Raw genomic sequence first — 22888 nt, 5'->3', positions numbered from 1 at the left:
GATGGAATGTTTTCAGCAAAGTGAGCATCATTTTCCATATATTTGCATATTTCTCAATGCATTAAACACAGCTTTTCTCTCACACTCGTTCCCAGGGATTATTGCCTTTTTAATATGAGAAAAGGCAGCTTTCTCTCTACTCGCCTTGTCCCGATTCACATTAAAAAAAACCTGTAACAGATTTGCTATTATCAAGCTGTTAAAAACAATTTTGGTTAGGTTTTTAAATATGTGTGTGCCCCTCTGAAAACCTTAATTCTAAGGAATTTTTGCCTTTTGAATTTGCTGTTTTCTCTCATATCAAAAAGGCAAAAATATGTGTATACGGTCTCTTGTTGATACAATTGCGAAATTGTCCCAATCAACTTTGTATCAATTAATGATATACAAAAGACCATTTTAATTAAGCACGTACGAATGAAAAATACTAAATACTAACACTCTAATTCGAAGTACTGGTAAGAAAGTTGATACTTCTATCGTTAGCAATATCGTTACCATTCACTTTTAAACAACACATACATAAATCTATAAGAACAGGAAGAGAATAAGTTTAATTTCTTATTGGAACTAGGTACACTCGCTTCCCAATAAGAACCAACATTAAGTATGGTAGGAAGTACTGTTACGTCCTAACCTCGTCCTCAGTACGTCTTAAGTTTTTTTTATATCGGGAGAACATCGGAGCTTCTTTCAGGTTACATCACGCTATAAAAATAAGAAGTCCTGGGAACAAGGTTGGGGACTAGTTATTTGATTTTTCTGCCTCAAATTGTAAGAATATTTTTAAGATGTATTAAAAAGAAATGGTTGTCTATTAAAGAATCCAAACATCACGTAAGTAATGGTTCTTTCGTAATATTAACTTAACTTAAAAGAAGTTCATGTTAAAGAAACGGATTATTTTAAATAATACTCGAAAATGAGAGCCATGTGAAGCCTTAAGAATTTTTATCCTATTTTGAAAGCTCTAAAGGCTTCGCATCAGTTGTTGTCTTGAGAAAACATGCGAGAATAATCAACAGTTATGGAAACTGGATTAGATGACAATTATGTAGTATCAGCATTTTAAACAACGATAAGCTAACACCCTTTCTAAAAATTAAGCAGCATCTCTTAACAGTTCAAGTAAACTCCCCGTTATCGATACTCCTTTAATAAGCGTCTCAAGGCTTATCGGTTTACAATCTTTTCAGTATAAGTCTTAGTGAGAATCAGCCTTTAAGAATAGCGCTCAACCTGAAATCTTTTTGGTTCTATTGGAAGCTAATCCCTCAGATGCAGAGCTAGACATCTTGTATTAATGTTAACCTCATCTCCAGATCTTTTTTAAATGCGTCCGCCAGAAAGCACGCAAGAAACCATAAAATTTAAATCTAGGAACGAGATTGGTATTGAACCATTAAATCAATTAGATCTCAACCTAGTGCTCAGGGCTCTTTTACGATGATATTTTGTCGTCCGGTCGGAAAATATCATAGGCGTAGAAGAGTCCAGCGACGAGGTTGGTTAGGTCAAGAAGAATAAGTTAGACCCTGAGGGTTGAAATGTTTTCATTTCTTTCGTTTATTTCTCAAGAATAAAACACGTGATCTACTAGCAGGGCCCGCACAAACCTGTAATAAGCCATATTGGAATATGTAAAGGTATGGGACGAGACTGTCCGTTGAGCCCCGTTGAGTATGTACAACAATCATTAGCTCCTTAGTGTCACAAAGTCACGTGATATACGTGTATGCTTGTCAACATGGTTTGGGGACGAAGTTGCTAATTGGAGCTGAACATTAAGCAAGATAAGAATTGACCAAAAAATATATACTTTTATTATGTCAGCAGTTTCCACAATAGTGGTACTCGATCTAGTTATTCTATGCAGTTTCTGTCCATCAAAATAAAGTTGTTTATCCGATAAACAAATAAGGTTATTTTCATCTACTCAAAATGATAGAAATTTGATACAAGATTTGTTAACTTTAAGGCCGCTAAGCATTTTGCTGACAAATGGATTTTTATTTTCCATTCTGACGAACTTAAGCGTAATCTTCGAACCCAGAAGACATGTCTGTCAACCTTCTTTTGTCAGCTTATCTATATAATAGACTGGAACGAGGCTGCGAAACGACGTCACGAAAAGCAATTTAATGTGTTTTCTTAATCGCCTTATTCTTTCACATCAATCGCGGTGTTGTTGAACTTTCTCAATGATGTCGTTGTTGTTGTATTTAATTGCGTCTTTAATGGGTATTAAGGAACACAAACCAATCAGCTTGCAGTATTAGTCAACGCATTGTTTCACACATAATAATACTTTCCCCTCGGGTTAAATGAAGTAGAAAGCATTAGTAGAATCAAGTCGTGTTTTTTTTTAACATCAGAAGATCAAAAAAGATGGAAGTCAAACTTTTTGTGTTTTGTACAATTTTAAGTTTAGTTACTATACAACAAGTAAAAGCGTTTCAAGTGAAAAGTACCTTTAAAACCAAAGATATTATAGTAACAAGTAGTGACAACTCGTCGTTATTTTCTGGCGAAGGTATCGACGACGAAGATGGTGATGACGGGAGTTCTTTCAGTGGTGAGAGCGGGGAAAGCGGTGAGAATAGTGGAAGTGGTTCTGGAAGTGGGTTCTTTTCAACTGTAAAACCTATGACAACAAACAGTAAAAAGGGAAGTAAGTCTTCCAGCCCTGCTATTGTTGACATTAACGTGTCCACGACTGTCAAAACGACAAAAGACAATATGACGCCGACAGAAACGAAGCGAGAAACATCAACTAAAAAAAAGACAACAGCGGGAAAGAAAAAGGAGACTACGATAGCGACAAAGGAAACTAAGACAACGACAACGGAAAAAATAACGACTACAGAGGAGAAGGAGACGGCGACACAGGAGAAAAAGACGACGACAATGGGTAATGACGTTGAAGTAAACGACGAAAACATTAATTTTGAAGAAATCTTTAACAACGTTGAAGTATCTAAACTGAGTTCTGAAATTAGTGAAAACAACGTTAAAATCATTTCCAACAAAAAGAAGAAAATGTCGGTCCATGTGTACATCTGGATAGCTGTTGGTGGCGTTTTAGCAATATGTGTGCTATCTTTACTTGTATACAGGAACCGTCGAGGGACACTGCAAGGTAGAGGGTCATCTGAAACCACCTTGCTTCCTGACACACCATTGGAAAGCGCTGCACATGTATAGTCCCTCTTCACGTGATCAATCTTTAAGAGTATAATTTAATGAATAGCATTGTCAACAAATGGGACAAATTTGATGTTAGATTATTGAATGTGCAAGACGTTAAGAGAATTGAGACAGATGTGAAGAGACATTCATTAATTCCAACCTTGGGATTCAAACTTTTCGTTTTATTAAAATTATTCGTACTAAAGTGTATAAATATATAAAAGTTATCCGTAGTTTATTGCATTTGATATAATATGTTCTCAGTTAGTCAGAAAGAATAAAATTAATTTCCTATCTCAACGATTTCTCAAAACGTATTGTCACAGCTGGTATACATGCGATTTTGAAAACGTAATATAATACAATGCTTAAGCAAAAACGCACTGGAACGGAGTTACTTAAAAACGAGGATTTTAAAAAACACTTATTTGTCTAAGATTTTTTAAAAACATTGGAAATGTTTAGATATATATTACCATGGTATTCGTCAACCAACCAGGGTTAACATGTTTGTGCTTCCCTAGAAATTTTTTGGGTTCCAGATCTAGGCTAAAATATTCAATTCAGTTCTGTCAGAATGGGAAAGTAGTGTTTTCAAGACTATCTCAGCTACATCTAAAAAATCCCCTCCGCTCTCCTTCCTGGATTTATTCAGTCCTGCCAACAGAATATAAATAAATTTTCTTAATTTTATATAATAAATTACAAAAATTAAATATGTGCATATAATATCCTAATATTTTGTGGGATGTTTTCTTAGACAATCTTGTCTTCTCTAGTTTTTTGAAATAATCATTCGAAATTTTCAAGTTCATCTCAAAGGGCTCCTTGGGACGGAATGCTCACGAATTTGTTTTGTGTAGATCCAGTTTCTATAAAAGAATTACAAAAATTACAAACATTTGAACTTTTTTTTTCACCATTATGTTGCCATTTCTCCTTTAAAAAGGGAAAATCTCGGTCAGAGTTATTTTTTATGATACGGAATATTTTGGTTTATTTTTATGGGAATTACAACAGTTCATCTTTTCCTGCATACTAATAAATATATTGTGCTAATAGTTTGACTTCAAGAAAATAACCTTCAAATAATTTCCTGTGTGGTTGACAGTTTTTCATGGAATTAATTAAACTTAATACAAGCCTTTTATGCGATGATGAACGTTTTTGTTTGAGGAAAACTTAAGTTGTTTCCCATATAGTTTTAAACAAAAGGACATTTTCCAAGGAACAAATGTGACGTATTTTTTTGACACAAGAAATAGTATGATGGATTTTCCTCACCGGAAGAGAATTAACTGCATCTGGTCTATTTAAGTCGCAAGGGACAGGAAAGTTGTCTAATAGAGAATCATAAAGGGAGCGAAACTCCAATAAGGATACTTTTTGGAGATAGGGAAATTTTTAAAATGGAGTGTTTTGTCCACCGTATTCGGTACCATATTAATGCCGTAGAAAGGAATTCTTTTTAAAGTATGGTTTTGACCGAAGAAATAAGTACTCAAATTTTGTGGCTATTCCTAACATAATTTGATGTTTATAACAACATACACAATGACATTGTGTTACCATATCAAAATCCTGGCCTTCCAGCTTAAAAAGAACCTTATGAGTAGGCAAAGTGCATATGTTGTGTAAAATTGTGTGTGTGATTCCTGATTTCAAAAGCACCTGCTTGAAGTTTAGGATCATGCCACTGCTACTTTTACCTTTACGGTTACGAAGCGTACCGACTTTTTAAATAAGAATAAGGTTAGAGAGAAAAGACAAAGTTTTAGCTAATAATGTCACGTATTAAGGCTTTTTATTACAAGTGGAACCATCTCTCCTCCCTCGAAGTTATTTCGTCACTACAAAAAAGTCACCACAGCAACGAAGAAGGTGAATATGTTGTAATGAACAACACATCTTCGTGTTCTTTACATTTTACCCCGAAAAGAAATCTTTATTTTAAGTTAATAAAGTGGATTATCTTTGTTCCCAACACACTATATCCCGAACATTTCCCGTCTAAAAATCTGCAAAGAATTGCTAAAAAAAGATAATTTTAAGTCAATAATATTTTGTGAAATCCCGATATTTTGGCGGGAGTAAACAGGGAAGTAGATATACCTATGTACTAGGTTTTTTGCTGGAAAATATCCCATACTTCAATGCTGTTTTTTTTTTCGTGTAATATATTTTGTTTCCTGAAAGGATTCTTATGTTTTCACTTCAACCTAGTACTTTTTCTAGAAGTTTCTTTCACTCTACCACGAGCAAAGTCTGCGGCTCCTTGCAAGTTTAAAATAGACAGTTCAATGTCTTTCTTTAAATATTACAATTTTTCAATTCATTAAAACTTTCTTGTGCAAAAAAGATTTTAATGGCGCTTTTTTGTTGTGTCTCATTACAAAATTTCTATGACGAAAAAAACTACAAAAAGTATTTGACTTGATGTTGAAATGGCGCCAGCTGGACGTTATCTACTAAAAATTTTCTGGTTTGTTTTGATTGCGTAGTGACAACATCATCACTAAAGCGGAACTGGTTGTTGAAAGTCATATCAACAGAAGTTGTAGATACTTATTTAGATATGCTATGATGGTATCAATCCTAAAACTGCGTAGTGTGAACCGTACTTAAAATGATTCAGTTGTGCACGCCGTGGAATGTTAAAACGAGACCTACTTGGAACGTCAAAGTAAACTTTGATCATTACTATAATTTTATTTTTACATATCGTGATGTAAATTTATCGTGATGCCAATTTTTGTTTAAACTTCTTCGTCAGGTTTAACGTCCTTCTAAATTTGTAATTATCGCCTCCGTCTTTTAAATGCATCTTCTACATAGAGGCAACTTCGCCTCCAGGGCATACAAAATAAAAAAAATAAAAAACCTGGGATCTTACCAAAATTATCTTTCCTTCGAATAAACGCCCTTGTAGGTCGAATGTCATTTAATAAACTTTATCCGTAAATAAACGCACAGACATTTATAAATTTAGTCAATGCCCAGGTCGTTTATTATTGAAGGTTTCCGGTAAAGTTTTATTTATTTATTTATTAGAATCGACGTCACATAAAGTAAAACCGTTCTTTTTATTACATTTAGATTTTAGGCGTAAGCAAAGTTCCATCTTACCTTTTCTTATGTTCTTATTTCGAATATAAGTTGACCTAACGATTTGGAAATTAAAATATCAATGGAAATAAACAACTTCAAGAAATTAACAATTACAAATTTTCCTTTGCGGTAAAAATCATTTAATAGGATTAATTAAACCTTCAATTTTACGAAGCTGCCTTTTTGATGATGAAAGCTTGCTAAGAAAATTGTTTCTTTTTCCTCTTTTGATCAGAAATTCCCATTTCTAGAAAGAGGAAATTAATTCCTTTTTTCTCAGACGGAAGATAATTGTTGGTGCGTTAATCTTTACGTTAATCCAATAATGTGTTATCGTAGTTACCGTACTTACGACATTCTCGTAACATATTTTACGACCGTGCTGTTTCACCCTCTACGGTCCGGAGGCATTATGATATTTACTTTGTTTTTATATTGATCTATCAGACATCGGCATGAGCCTTAGATATTGGCCATTAATAAATTCTTCTTAAAATCTCTATGAAATCCTCATAACCGGAAGAATATAATAACTTTCGTTACGATTATCCTAAAAACTCGAAATTCACAACACGACTTTATTGCATCAAGAGGTACCATTATGCAATTTTTAGACACGTGATTAATCCGGCAATTTTTGGCATATGTTCATTCAATTATGTAAAAACCGGAAAATATGTTATGTAACTTTTATTTGGTTGAACGAAACTTTAAACAGAATGTAAAAATTCGCTCTAGAACTAAAGTAATTGAACAAGCTTCCAATGACGTCACAAAAAAGTGGTGACGGAAGCAAAAAGTTTTTGCTGATATTTTGTTCATTTTATGATGAACTATAAATGTGCCGCCCGGTGATAATATGTTCGAAAAACTCCGGACCAAATGGGGTTAATAAAAGCGTCCAACCTTCGTTTAAAAGCGCTAATAAGAAATTAACGAAGAGTCCATGATTTAGATTCCTTTTAGCTACACGCTTTTTTAATTAGAATATACTCTATAAAAATATTAAAGATGCAATTACACAAAAAGTTAGGAATATCCCAAGAATATGCTCATCTTGAAATATTGTTTGCATAGTTATGAACGTTTGGTTTTTTATTCTTTCTTACCACGTATACACTTGTATTCTATCATTATTCTACAATCATACTTATACCCACAAAATCCAGTTATCTATCTGTCAGTTGAATTAGGCTCAGCAACACATTATGGGTGATTTTTTACGCTAGTTTACGTTCTCAGATCTTACGGATGTTGCCACATTGATAGCTGAATTATTTGCGTTAAGTACTCTAAATTACACTGTGCCACATATCCAGGTGCTGCGTTTATTACGCGTAAACAAAGTGTGACACAAAACCAGTGGAGTTCTTATGGCGGTAAAACATTTCATATGTAATGGCTTTTAAAAATGACTTTCCCGCAAACTAAGCCTCAATAAGAACACAAACTACACTTATTGTTATACTGTCATAGCAAAAATAGTCGCTCAGCTGTTTAGTTTTGCTGAAAAACTTTGTGTGAAAAGTTTAAAAATGAACCTTGTATATAATACTATACAATTTCGCTTACAATAAAAATACAACAATTTCCCCGTTTAACGTTACCCCTAACACAACGATTATTTTATTTGCAGAACAAGACTGCGTAAGAGTTCCAAAGTTACAACCATTCAGAAGTCAAACAACATCCAGGTCAACACTCAAAATCGCTGTCGTCCAAATTTTCTTGCAACAACAATGACACCCGAGAACGGTTTAGACATGAATCGGAGCCTTCTGATTGTTCCATTTGCAACTCGGCGAGGTTTGACGTAGTGCCCATTTTTTTAAGGCTGGACGGAAGTTTGCAGGAGAAAAACGTGCGGCTACGAACCAGGTTTTTACTGGCCATAATGAATTTTCCACCGCCAAACAAACAACGGGTATTATTAATATTGGTATGTGAAATGGAGAAGTTCATTGTATTTTGCAAAAATGCAGTTTCCTCAAACTTTAATGCCATACGTCTATTTTAAAGATGCTTTCACGAGGATGCTTAGCTTAGATTTGCCTCGGTACGCAATACTATATAACATGTAAGACTATACATTACTATGAAATATGAACACTATGCAGTACTATATAACATGTAAAACTATACATTACTATGAAATATGAACACTATGCAGTACTATATAAGATGTAAAACTATACATTACTATGAAATATGAACACTATGCAGTGCTGTATAACATGGAAAACTATACATTACTATGAAATATGAGCATTATGCAGTACTATATAAGATGTAAAACTATACATTACTATGAAATATGAACACTATGCAGTACTATATAACATGTCAAACTATACATTACTATGAAATATGAACACTATGCAGTACTATATAACATGTAAAACTATACATTACTATGAGATATGAACACTATGCAGTACTATATAATATGTAAAACTATACATTACTATGAAATATGAGCATTATGCAGTACTATATAACATGGGAAACGTTTTAAAGCTTCAAAATTTCTAAATTTCGAAGACGCTCTAAAAACGCAATTCCGCAATTCTGAAATATACTATAAAACATCATATATTTTACGACCAAGAGTATCAAAACCAAACTATATCGACAGGATGTCTAAGAAAGACAATAAAAAGACTGGACAAAACAACAATTTAACGAAAAGTAAAATAGATCTGACGTGAAGGAGAAATGTATAATAAGCGGTTAAACGGAAAAAATTCTGAAGACTATAGTTCAGCTACTTGGTCAGTCTGTTTATCATAAAAGCGATCAAAAAGGAGAGTTTCACATTTTTAAAAGAACTAAAAATGTCCATTATCTTCTTTTAATAACATTCAATGATATGCAATGTAGTGCTAGCAGTGCTTGGTCAATTAAGAGGTGAAACACTAAAGGTATAACCGTAGCAAAAGTCCATGTAGCCAGTGGAAAGTGGTTTCCTACAACCATAAATTTTTCGTGAGTCAAGGCTGTTGCTGGCTCCAACATTTAGGTAGCTAGCTATAGCCTATAACTAACTAGCTAGCTAGCTATAAGCTATAATAGCTAGGTAGCCAGTAGGGAATACAAATAGAAAAACCACACCAGTCCCAATTGTCTCTAAAAAACCTACCTACTATTTAAATGGGATAAAAATTCAGACAAAACTGAGCTAGGTAAAAACAAAATGGTGGCGTGTCCGTGCACTTTCTTTCTCGAGAAGCAGTCCCAGGTACACAAAATTCGCAAGAAAATAAAAAGATATGTTGAAAAAGTTATTCAAAGAAATATTCTACATACCCTAAAGTTTGAAAATCCAGGCGATACTCAGTAAAAATAGAAGAATATGAATCGTGGCTGCACGAGGGGCAGGGAATAACATATTTACATACACCAGCTTGACCTTTCAATCTAGCCCCAAACGATCTTATTGGCTCATCAGGATCTTGATTCATATTGTTTAAGGCAACTCGTGCAACCATAACGTTTTCCTCCCTGACAGCGAGTGATTTCATTGAAGCAAGGATGACATCCTTACTTTTTTCGGCCAACATGCCAGTGGTGGATCGGGTGAGGTCTCTGCGCAACTGCTCGTCACAGCATTCAAGGAGTTGGAGAACAGCATCTCTACCTGTGATTTTGGTAGCGGTCTTGTACTCAATCCAGCGGGTCAGGAAGTATTTCCAATCCTCAGAGGTTCCGGCTAAAGTAACAGTGGGACGTCTCACTCGTTCAATCTTGGCCGTGGGTGATACCGATGTAGGTTGATTCGAATGCGTGGTAGCATGGGTTGTCAGTAGTGCAGCAATGATGACAGCATCGAGGTCTGGCGTGGTGTAGGTGCAGCCAGGCACTGGACAACTAACTGATGGCATGTCGAGGCGTTTCACTTGAAGATTAAAAGATTCAACATAGATAGGAATGAAACCATTTGCTTATTTATTAGTATGCAATGTTGAATCTGAAAACAAACAATAAACAATAAATACAACAGTTCAATGTTCATTACTCTCTAATATAAATGATATCAGAAAACAAAGTAGACAACTGGATGATTATTAAAACTCAGGAAAAGTTGTAAACACTGAGAAAAAAAGGATAAAGATGAACAGAATGTAAGTCAAGACACAAAAAGAAAAAGGAAAACAGAGAATATGTCATTTGTATGCCAAGAACGGCAAGTGCAAATTTAGACACGTGGAAAGGAGAGAAAGGTCAAATAACAATTCAAAAAAGCATTGTAATTGGTTTATGAAAGAAAAGTGCCGTTTTGGAGAAAGATGTAGATACCAGCACAGAATATGTGAATTTGGAGAAAGATGCAGGTTTGATGAAAAGTATAGATATAAACATAGCGGTCAACAACAACAAAAACGTGTTTAAAGAAGACTAGAAAAAGAAAATGCAAGAAAGAAAGGTGAGAGAGAAAAACAGAACCGACAGCAACTCAGAAAAAAGATCAGAAAGATTATATAGTGAGAATGGAGATGAGGAAATTAAGGGCAAAATAGATTTTTTAAGTCGGAAGTTAAATATTTTAATAAGCACAATATAACAGCAACCGAGGCAGATTCGTTACGTGGCTTAAATTCCCTACTACCTACGTCAATTACAAAATGAAACTACCAAATGCAAAAACATCAGGAAATAGCCCAAACAGCAAATTAGCTATGAAGAATCGAATATCGATGAAAATCAATAACAATATGATAAAATAAAAAAAAATGTAATATCAGAGGATAAAGAAGTAAATCAAATGTATTAAAAAGAGTAGTATGTGAGGAACTAGAGGGGTATGAGGTAATTAGAAATAATAGAGATAATAAAGGAGGTGGAATGCTGCTAGCATATAAGACACAACTCAGAAGTATTGTGGTGAAATGTGCAAGATACACAGGGAATGAATTCGTATAGGACTATGTACAAGGAAAAATCAACTACAAAAAATGTATGAGAGATTATCGGAACAAGTAGAAAAGACTGTCAAAAATTGTTTATAATAGGTGATTTTAATTGTAAAGTTGGTAATGTAATTAAGGAAAACAATGATAAAGTAACATAATACCAAGACGAATGTTAACCGAACTAACAGGGAAGTTAAACTTAACAATAGTAAATGCATCAAAAAAATTTCAAGGAATGTGGACAAGAGAATGAAAGTCAGTGATCGAATACATGTTTGTAAAGATTTAAGTGCGATAGAGTATACGAAAATGGAAACTACGGATTATAAAAAGAAGTAAAGGAGAATGAAGTCATGACAAAGGTATATTCAGCCCACAATACCATAATGTGTAAAGTAGATTGAATACAAAAATTTAAGCAGAAAAAAGAACAAAAATAGATAATGACAGAAGAAGAATATAAACAATTCCACAGTCAATTAAATTCCTCAAAAGTAGATGAGTTATGGGGAAAAGAAGGTGATTTAAATGTAATATATGAATGCAATGACAACTTATGACAATCAAACCAATATACAGGACTGGAGATATGACATTTCGAATGTCTTTTTTGACAAACACTATCGGTAAGGTATTTGGAATTAAGTAATAGGGAAGTGAAATAGAGCAGCATTCAGAAATACGTTGAGTAAATTTCAGTGTGGAGAAATTGAGGGGATCAACGATCGATCACATTATGACAAAAAGGAAGGAGGAAAAGGAATGAGGAAAAGGAAAAATCACCTTTAATGCGCAAAAAACGAAGTATTTGCTAATTGACAAGCGAGATCAAAAAACACAATGCCACTACGGAAATGTGGACAGAATTTGTCTGAGAGCCATAGGGAAGCGAAAAATTTGGCTAAAGCGGTAATTGCTCCTGCAATATTATTGTATGGTACTGAACCAATGACCAACTTTAGGAAAAAGGAAATAGATGAGCTGGAAAACATGCATGCAACAGTTTTAAAACGTGCACTAGGAATGAAAAAAAACACACCATATCTTGGAATGCTAATGGAGACTGTATACTTGACAATTCAATAGATGATTGAAGAAAACTTATGCTGTTGCAGCAAATGGTAACATTAGATGAAAAGAGATTGATAAAGAAGTTAATAGAGGAGGACTTGAGGAATAGGTAACGTGGATAACAGAAGTGATGGATATAATGAGGAAACATCAATCAACGTTGAGATGCAGGAAATAAAAAAAGAAAGAAAGAACAATAGAAGAAGAAAATATAGGGGGAAATGTTGTTGTAATATCTAGTGAAATAAAAAAAGTTATCAAGCAAAAAAAAAGAACGAAGATTTATATCGTTCGATGAACATGGAAGGAAAAAGTACGTTGAGGAATTAACGACAGTCAAAACATGAACCATAATGGCAGAGCGATTAAATATGTTGAAAGTGTCAGAGAACTATAAAAAGAGAGATAGAAATGTGTATTGCGTGGAGACGAAAACGGCACGACGGAGCAATTGTTTGAATGTAGAATGATAAAAGATAACGAAATACGGGGCGTGCGAGTATTAATAAACGAAAAAGACGACATGTACGTGACGAGACAAATAGTGGAATATGTAAAAAGAATAATAACAAGATTAGATTAACCTTGGAGGAAAGAATATGGATATTTCTTCCTCCAAGGATTAACTGTCTATTGAAGTATCACTACCTTGCACGTCACGTTTCACCCTAAATTCATCCCTAATTCAGCTTTAAGTGCTCACTTCTGTGATTCTCAGTGTTTACCTACTCCTACATACTGTTTAAATGTAAGTATATCTGCCGTTGAATGTTTAAATATTTCCCCAAATGAAAGTATATTTCTTTTGTTATATATGGGAATTTAACAATTTATTATTGGGCAGGTATAGGACCGGCACTCTGTTTTAGCCGGACCCGTTCTGTTCATAAATCTTGCTTGCAAATTTTAAGACGTTTTGGTCACGTGACTAAAGTGCCTACCCTTACGCTTTGGGTTTGGGTTTAGGATAACAGGCAATTCTCTCGCAACAAAAACGTTTTTTTTTTTTTCAGACATATTTCCAAATTATGGTTAGTATTCACAATTTAATTCCAGTCACTGTGTGATTGGTAATATACCCAAATTGATTTTACAGTGGGTAGACCACCTCTGATTCCATAATTCTGAATCAATTTTTCTTTGATTCAGCACTTAAAAGTGTCACGTTGGCAAAAAATTGCGTCACGCGAGCAAGTTAATAATTTCTTTTATACCCTGTTGGTCTACCCGACTTTGTTCTGGCTTCTAATTGGTTTAATTATACGCATGATGCATGATTTCATTGTTTCATGTCGCCCTCTGAATAGTTCTACAATTGATAAATCCACGCAGAAAAATGTGGAGGAATGCAATTTTATTCAAAACGTCAGAACAAAATATTTTAAACTCCAGTGTGTAGGCACAAGTTGGAAATCAAAGCCAGTGTAGAATTAAAAAGAAATTTTGGAATTTACTCATAAACCTTAATAAAAATAAATAATTAATAACAGTTTTATGACAATATAATACAAGAATAAAATCCTACCACAATTTGCCCCCGTCACGTTTGCATTTTTATTTACATCTAGAGAGTGGGAAAATCTCTCGGCAGAGGCCGGCGTTTCCGTCCCATATTTTCTAAGTGCAGCAAAAAAAAATGTAAAAAATGAATTAATAATTTAAACGAAAGAATTATCCAAAAACAGGAAATATTGGCCACATACTGACAGTAAAATTTTTATTTATTTTTAGATAAAAAAATCAATTAAAAGCTATTTTTGATTTGCATTCATTTAAACATTTCACTTATCTCAGACAGTATTTTCCGCGACAACCTTGTTCCCAGGATGTGTAATATTTATACCACGACCTTTTTTCAGCAAACATCAGCCTCTTATTCAAAACCCTTGAGCGGTTTCAATGCATTTTCTGCTACGAGATTTTTTTTGATTTTTGTGTGTAGTCAATTTTTGTGTGTAGTTAATTTTTTGGGCGTGGTCCACGCACAGTTACCCGACAAGTGTATGTTATGCGTTGTGTTCGTGTAGTTATGTATTTCACTATTCATATTTTAAAAGTTAAAAAATTAAAGCCTAAAGATTTCATCATGCGATACTTCCAATTTTCAAATGTAGAATTCTGAGAAACTTCAGGTTTGAGCAGAACGTTTTATTGAGGTATTATATGATCTGTTATTACTAATGGGGTTAAAGGTACATGAACATTAAAATCTATTGGGTGGGGTAAAGGAAGAGCCTGGCCACTGTACCCTCAAGGGGCGTCATCAACCATACAGTTAATTCCGTTCTTTTATCTCACTCCTCAAACAATTACGAAAGTAGGAAGCTAGAAACGAGGCTTACCTAAACATTCAGTACCTTAAAGTACCCTAAAGTTTTATAACTTCACTCTATACCAAATTTTGGAGGAAGACAAAATCAATTAACTAACGTGACAACTCGTTTGCCTTCTTTCGGAGAAAAGTGTAATATTGTTACCGATAAAATTATGATAAATAAAAAAGAGGGCAATTTAGAGGCTACATGTTACCGCTTTCATATGAAAGCTTTCATCTTGACTTTGATCAGAAATGAAAGAGTGTAAAATCACAATTTTTGTTATCACTTTACATTGGTTTTTTCGAGCAGGGAAATGTTTTATTATAAAATTAGAAACTGTATTAAACTTTTCTTCTACAAACATAGCAATGTCAAAAAAGTATCATCGTTTAATTTTCTGTTATGCAAACTCAAGTAAACCTCGTCCCCAGGGTCTTGTGAGCCCCTGAGCCGTTATTGCAGGGTCGCTATCAATTTTATCAACAAGGCAAAATACCCTGGGAACGAGGTTGATCTCCAGTGCCACTCACCACAACATCGCTCTGTTATAAAAAAATAAAATTTTAATGTGTTTTTATACTTTTCCGCCACCTGGGATTGTAATACCATGTAAACCAATCAAATCGAACATTAACAAAACAAAATAAAGTTACCATCTTTGTTTGCAAAATGGTAGCTGTTTATGTACAACCACACATGCGAGAGACGAGTTAATTGATTTGTACTAGTAACGGTAATTGAAAAGTACACCGACATTTGAAAGATTTAAATCGTTAAAAATTTCGAAAGATTCGCACCTCTGCTTGTATAACAAGGGTCAGTCGTTCAAGATTAACTTGATAAAGTTTCATGAGCGACACATTAGTTCTTTGCAAACCTCAATGAATTACATCAACAACCTTGTTCCCAATACACTAGAAACCATATTACACATATATTATGCTGATGAAAACACACATTTGAGTAAATTGTGCGAAATACCACTAATGCCTTACCGCCCCTCTGTCTGGAATACATCCCTACTGTCAAGATCGGAATAGACTTCGTACACGGGATGCCTTGGTTCTTTGTAATCGAATGTGCTGGGTAAAAAAATCTAAAAGTTTTCAGAATTTTTGGATAAAAAAAAAAAACGCGCAATCTTTATAATTATTAAAGACCTAGCCACAATAGATGTTTTTTCTTATAACAGAATTGAACGGAATGACTGAACCTTTTGTAGCGCATTCTCATTGAGTTGTCTGGCGTGGCTTCGTCGTCATTATCTACCGCATTGTGTTGCTTTTGATTGTTGTCAATACAAACGTAATCTCGTGAAGCCGACACATGATTGTATTTACAAAATGTATTTGTTTATTTCCGTTTGTGTTGTTTGAAACGGAAAGTAAAGAATTTCTGTGCTATTTTAATCTTTTTACATTGTTTTAAATATAACAACATTAAACTCTGTTATTATGTTCCTGCTTATATATTCTTCCTCTTACAGGCTTATGCGTTGCTTATTATTTATGTTTTTAATAGAATTGGAGGAATCAGGTAAGTCCAGTTGATTTTCAAGGGGGACAAGATGTTTAATATGCAAGTGTAAGATATTAAATAAGTTGCTTCTCGCCCCTCGTCTTAAGGTAGCGCGAATAAAAACTGCTGAAGTTAATGGCCGAGGGGTTTATTATTATTATTATTATTATTTACCCAGGATAGCCTTTTCAGTTTCTATAGGAACTGTTATTAGGGTCCTGCGAAGGGAGTCCTATTGCATTTAAGCTCCCATTTGAGCTACAGAAGGCGTGCAAGCACAACAACCGCTCAACTAGACAACCACCTAAGATATCAATCCTATTCTCATGCTGAGCGTTCAGCAGAAAGGATCGATTCACACTTTTATAGTTTCTGGCATGACTCGGTCGGGGTTTGAACCCAACACCTTCCGTACTGGAGGCGAACGCTCTACCCCAAGGCCACCAGTCTAATGAGAAAGAAAACTTTGAAAAGTTAAAAGCGAATTTAGAATATAAAAAAACGGTGCTCAAGTTCTTGATTTTTGTTGCGTCTGTTTGTTCTTAACAAAGTAACGCATGTTTTCATCCTTGAAATAGTGCCGGTCGACGAAGATCAACCCTGGGAAAACGATATTTCATCATTAAGTCAAATCAAAGTTATTTATAGCGCCTAATCTTCCAGCTTAAATATGAGTGATATTTACCATGCACTGTTGATGATGCGATTTGAGGTTTTCACCCGTTAATTTCGTGCGCGAGTGTTCAAACCGCAGAACTTGAACCGCTCAGTTATATCTGAGCTGTAGTTACCACAATGTGGTAAAAGTAAATTGTTGTTCTTTTTTTTCAGAGACATGATTAGTACTTAAACAATTAAAATGCGCCGTTTACTAAAAAATTGAGAACCTCGTTCCTAGGGCTTTGTTTTGCTTGTTTATATCCAAGACAAAAAATTTCCTTGGGAACAGGTTTAAAAATTGATCGATATAATTAAATCCATAAAAATAATGCGGAAACTGCACCGGATCTTTCTGGGTGGGGAAGGTTGATAGATAAATGAAAATAATGTCCATATTACTCCGCCTTTTCTGTCAGTCAAGGCACTGCACTATATTCACCAAAATCGAGGCTCTTTTCATCTTTAAACCAAACAAATGCATCTATAACAAGATAGTTGCTGTATAGCCACCAAAATTGACTAAATCAATCATTTTATTAAGCGCTTGTGTTCCCTGGGTTGGTCTTTGTTGTTGTTGGGATCTTTCAATCCTATATATGCAAGCCGTGAGAATTAAGGTTATTATTATTTTTGTCACTATATTCAATTTGGTAAAGCCGATAAAATTTTTGGTACTATCCCAAGGCAACTGAAGAAGAACATCTTCATCACAGGGTCTTTTAAAGAATAAATTGCTATAAAAATGTCAAGATCTGGGAAAGAGAGTATTTACATTCAGATACCATTCAATCAAGAAGAAAGAGTGACGGTGACGAGGTGAAATTTGTATGAAAGCGACAATGATCCATTTTATTTGAATGACGTTGTTCTCTTCCGTTTCTCGCATTAACATAACTTATTTTGAGGAGTTTACGGTACAACATCTCTGCGAACCAATAAAACTTATATCTCAGGAAATTTCCAATTATGCACGAACATGCATGAGATGAGTTACCCCCGGTTGGAATGCACTGACAAAATGGTTACTGTGTTAGTGTTGTTCCTTCATAGCATCAACAGGCTTAAAAATTGCGCTAAAACGTGAGTTGTAAATGCTGGTCTTCGTCGTTTGTATTTTCAAATCACAACTCATGGGTTGATTATGCAAAATATAATGATATGGAAAGTTGTGCGATAAAAAAGACGGGGGCTTTATATAGAATGTTATAATTTCTATTTTTAATTTAAGTAATTATACGATAAATGCTATTTATTTTTTCGCTGAACTTTTGTTTTGCTTTATTACTCCAAAATCATGCTAAACTGCGTCTCTTCCTGGTTTGTTTTACCACCCTATGACGTCACATATGCCGTGATGAAAACTTTAACAATCAGTTGAAAAATATTCCAACTTTATTTTTCTTGCTTTTTTCCTTGCATATAATTCCTATGATTTAACCTATATATTTCTTTGTTGGGAAATGCGCGTCGGTAACAAACCATTGAGAAGGAATTAATTTGATTTATTGACGCCGGCGAATTTAAAAGATTCATAAGTTTTTGCATAATTTACATTTTAATGAGTATCGATTACAACAACCAATCAAAACGGTTCGTCCTCTGATCATTTCTTAAAACAAGTGGAATGTTTTTCTTCAGGTTAAATGAAGTGTAGAGAAAAGTCGACGACGGAGCTCAGTTGAAAGAATTTCGACGAATGTGCAAGGAAATTGTAATACTCACATTCGGAATAAAATTTTATATTGAAGAGTAATAACATACAGAAATTGACAATATGAAGCTCAGTGTTAAACTTTTGTGTTTATTTGTTGTTATTATTTCGGTAAAAAGCAACGATGAAGAAAAAGGCATACTTAAATTCGAAGAAGGTGGAGATAATATGGACACTGAAAGTATAAACAACATTTTAAAAAAAATGTCAAAGAAATTTAAAAACGTTGACGATGAGGACTCAGTAGGATCAGGGAATGATGACGAAGATTCAGAGTCTTCTGGGAGTGGTGATGAAGAGGAGAGTGGGGATGGAAGTGGTGCTGTTTTGCCTACTAAGAGAGTGACAACAGGAACGAAAGAAAGAAAGAAGGCCTCACCTACTGTGATCAATATAAATTATGTTTCTACAACCACCGAGAAAACTACCACTATGAGTAACAATGTGGAAGTTAAAAGTACAGATACAGTTGAAGAAAATAACAATGTAAATGAAGGTGAGGGAGGTGAAAATGAAGAAAAAGAGATTGAAGTGCAACCTGATGATGAAACTGGCAATAATAAAAGGCAGGTTGGCGATAACAACCGTAAAAAGGTTGCCAAAGGAGGAGTGAACTTCACTGTTGGAATTATTATTGGTGTTGTCGTTGGTGCTGTATTGGCTATTTTGATTATTGTGTTTTTGGTTTACAGACTACGCAAAAAAGATGAGGGTAGTTACAGCCTTGATGAACAGTCATCGACAACTTACCTAAGGGGGGATACAGACAATCCGACAAAGGGAAAAGAATATTTTGCATAAATGTTTTCTATGTAGATTAGTATGTATGTTAATTTAATGTGTGTTTTGTGAATTCTTATGTATCCTTCATCCCTCTGATTTCCTATTCATGGTTTACGTTTAGTGTCGAAAAAGTTTTTTTAAATCGTATCTAGCTAGTTATCTGTTTTTGTACTCTATAACTTTTTTTACATAAATGTACATGAAACATTCTGTCTCTTTCAACTCTTATGTGTACTTTTATTTACCTTGATTTGAAGAATACAATGTCTTTATGTGGAAGAAGTTTTTGTGTCAACAAAGTTTTTTTTTAGATTATTTATTCAAAACTATGTATTATAGACCTGTTGTAATTTACAGTTTTTTAAAAAAGAAGCAGTATTATCTTCATAGCATAAAATGTTATTCAAGTATAGCTAAAGGCATATGGAATAACCTGAAAAAATTTTTATGTGATATATCACATGCTATGATAAGCACTTGTAAAGTTGATAAAAGTGAATTGCGTTAATGGTGCCATAGATAAATATTTCTCACCAGAATTTTCACTGTGAATATCATGTTTTGATATACAACAGTAGACTCAAGCCATTGATTGGGAGTTTACACTTTGTTGTTTGTTTTTTTGCCATCATCTTAGTAATCAATGAGGTGTTTAATTTTTCTTTAGTAATGCACATTTTATTCAAAATTTTTATAAAATTTAAAAAACATCGAATAGCTAAGTTAACTTTTTATATTTCATTATATTCTTGTGTATATGTCTGTTTTTTTGTATACCTCATAATTTGGTGTTCAATAAAACACATTTCTCTAACTAAGATGAAATTGAAACATACAATTCCTTTTTTAATTCTTATTGGTGATCTTTTTTGTTTTTTATGCGTACTACATTAATAATTTTAACTCTGACAATTAAAGTGTAGTTGTGTTCCTAATATATTTTAGTTTTGGAAATGGTAGCTTCTCAACCTATAATGCAAAAAATAACTAATAAAGCATCAATTGCCTGTTGTGTTTTGTTGATAAAAAATTTAATATTGTAATATTACTAACATTGTAAGTTTTGCCAATTTAAAAAAAATATTACGTGTTATCAGCAACCGTCTTTTACTTATCCCTCTCAATCATTATCCTGTTTTACATTCATTTTACATTAATTTGAAATATTTTTGTATTTGAAAGGAGACACTTCATTATTAAGACTACAGGAAACTGATCATCCTGTATTGTTTATTGAAGCAACATTTCCTAAGGATGTATTATTTTGTTAGCAGTTTTGCTGGGTTCTTTGTTTAGCTTTATGTTAGGGCATGTAATTTATGATGTTATTGTTCCCCTTGTGTTAAAGTTGATAAACTATGTGACCTATTTCTTCACTGACATTTTTATTGTTTTCAAACGATTTTATTGAGAGTTAAAACGTCAGCAGATAGTTAGTGAGGGTGATTTGCAGGGTAATGTTTCCTATCAATGATATTATTATTTTGTGCATGTGAAAGTTTGAAAGTGTTTAAGCTTTGTATTTGAAGGGTATAGAAAGTGGTTGACCAAGTACTCAAGTGATTATAAAATAATCTCTTGAGAATGGTGTAGAACTGTTTTTTGGTTTTTAACACAAAGTGTTGTTTCTTATATATTTGAAAGCATTAGTCATAAAATGGACTTCAAAAGTTTAACCTCTTGAGTTGTGTTGTTAAAATTTCCATTATTAAAATTCTCATTGAGGATCTTGTGACTTTTCCATAATATATAATGGATGAGCTCCATTCATAATATTTCAGCGCATTGAATGCAAGCCAAATTAATTATTGAATTTTTAAGCTTTCATTCGTTGTCCATATTTAAAAAATCAAATGTCCATATTTGTAAGGTTAAACGATCAAACATTTCGTCAAACGTTATATTTTCATTTTCACAAAAGTAGTTTTAGAAAAGCCACAAGGAGGGAGGTCGGATATTTTGTGAAGTTATTTACTCTCCACCACAGAGCTTCAGCTTCTACAAATCGTTATTTTTGGGTATTATTTTGTTTTTACATCTCTTTAATTCCAAATTTTTCATTTTCACAAAAGAAACCACCGCGTACATATCCTCAAAAGTTCAAACCGCCAACAAGCCATAGTTACGCAATCTATTTGTTATATTCTTTTATTTATTTATTATATTTGTTACAAATGATTAAATTATACACAAGTTACAAGTTTGATAAATTTAATAATTCATCTACAAACTGCTTTGATCGAGCTTCTTAAAATCTTTTAATACCGGTCTGTAATTGAAATTAAAGTCGTGCTGTGTAGGCTGTTGTATCTTGCAATTACAACTTCCCCGCTGGCTCCTCCCTGCTGTCGTATTGTTGACCTCATAGTGTCAACTTGGTTGAGGAGATAACAAACTTTAAATTCGTTGCGTTTTGACGTATGGTGCTTATGATTGTTTAACTTATCAACAGTTCATTATTGATACTAAATAAAAAAGCTGCACAAATGAAATATCCCTTTCCCAACCTCGACCACAGTGCTCGTCTACGGGTATGATGTTTTGACAGGAAGGCTATTGCGAAGCTGTACCATGTGGAGATTATCGGCGCGGAAGAGCGCTGGAGACGAGGTTGCCTTTTTTTCGTTCTTAAGGACTCATTATCACGGAGACAAACCTTATAAACGCTATACTGTGGTAAAATACATGACGCCTGAAGTGAAAAATTCTACATATAAACATCCTCGCCCCAGGGTCACTTAGGCCCTGAGCATTTATTATGGAGCTCGAATTAACTAAAAAGGCAAAATGCCCTGGGAACGAGGTTGACAAACTTTGTAAACAAATCGATAAACGCAAGATTGCTAAATGTATTCGTACTTCGTTAAGGCAGTCATTACACGTCGACATATGTGCTTTTCTTTACTTTTGCTCCACAGTGATTGGACTTTTAAACTTCAACTTCGAATCCAGGGCTTGATCATTCTCATACAAAAGACACTACAGGTCCTGTGTTCAAGGTTGGTTAAAGCAAATTACTCAACGCAATTTTTTATCACCTTTCGAGCGAACAAATTTTTGTTCGCCAGATAACACTCAGTAACCATAACAGCGAGACTTATGATTATTCGGCCGTGTTTCTTTCAACAGCTTGCGATAATGTCAATATCGGATAGTATATCTCCCCTTTCCAATTCTAAAAAATCTCTTAAAGAATTGATGTGGTAAAAAATATCTTTTCGAATGAAAAATGCTTGATTTGATGGGTTATAAGCCAGTATTTAAGATGTTAAAGCCGCTTTGCTGCTGCCGGTGATTTTACCGTCCATTAATAGTCCTCTACTGATGGACACAGTTCACCAATACACTTTCGTTCCCAGGGATTATAAAGATTAAAATAATTAGTAGCAATTACTGTGTGTGCACTGACGGATGTTTATATATCAAGGTTGAAATTGTGCAAAAACTATTTACACGAAATTTGGTTTTGGGCAAGTCATGTCGACAAATCCCTCTATTATTACGTCACAAGTAGCGGCTTTCGAGGAAATAAGGGACGGTTAGCAAAAAAATAATTTAGCTGTGCGACTGTGTTAATAAAATCTCTAATAGTGACTGGCGTTACATTGAAATTTTTTTTT

The 22888-nt window shown here is 34.0% G+C and overlaps 2 protein-coding genes across 2 annotated transcripts; one reads left to right on the top strand and one right to left on the bottom strand.

Annotated features, from left to right (window-relative positions):
* Positions 1–2995: 2995 nt before the first annotated feature.
* LOC130647152 (uncharacterized) lies at positions 2996–15755 on the bottom strand. Its single transcript, XM_057452909.1, has 3 exons — positions 15592–15755; positions 9604–10264; positions 2996–4061 (listed from the first exon to the last, which is right to left on the bottom strand). The coding sequence occupies exons 2-3, from the start codon at positions 10176–10178 to the stop codon at positions 4001–4003; spliced, it is 636 nt and encodes a 211-aa protein (XP_057308892.1). The 5' UTR covers positions 10179–10264; positions 15592–15755; the 3' UTR covers positions 2996–4000.
* Positions 15756–18412: 2657 nt separating this feature from the next.
* LOC130647113 (syndecan-2-like) lies at positions 18413–21181 on the top strand. The gene has a single exon (XM_057452853.1). The coding sequence runs from the start codon at positions 18549–18551 to the stop codon at positions 19284–19286; it is 738 nt and encodes a 245-aa protein (XP_057308836.1). The 5' UTR covers positions 18413–18548; the 3' UTR covers positions 19287–21181.
* The last annotated feature ends 1707 nt before the right edge of the window (positions 21182–22888 follow it).

Source organism: Hydractinia symbiolongicarpus, chromosome 6 (genome assembly GCF_029227915.1).
Source record: "Hydractinia symbiolongicarpus strain clone_291-10 chromosome 6, HSymV2.1, whole genome shotgun sequence".
Lineage (NCBI taxonomy): Eukaryota > Metazoa > Cnidaria > Hydrozoa > Anthoathecata > Hydractiniidae > Hydractinia > Hydractinia symbiolongicarpus.
Note: the sequence above shows the minus strand (reverse complement) of the source record. Positions and strands in the feature narration are given on the sequence as shown.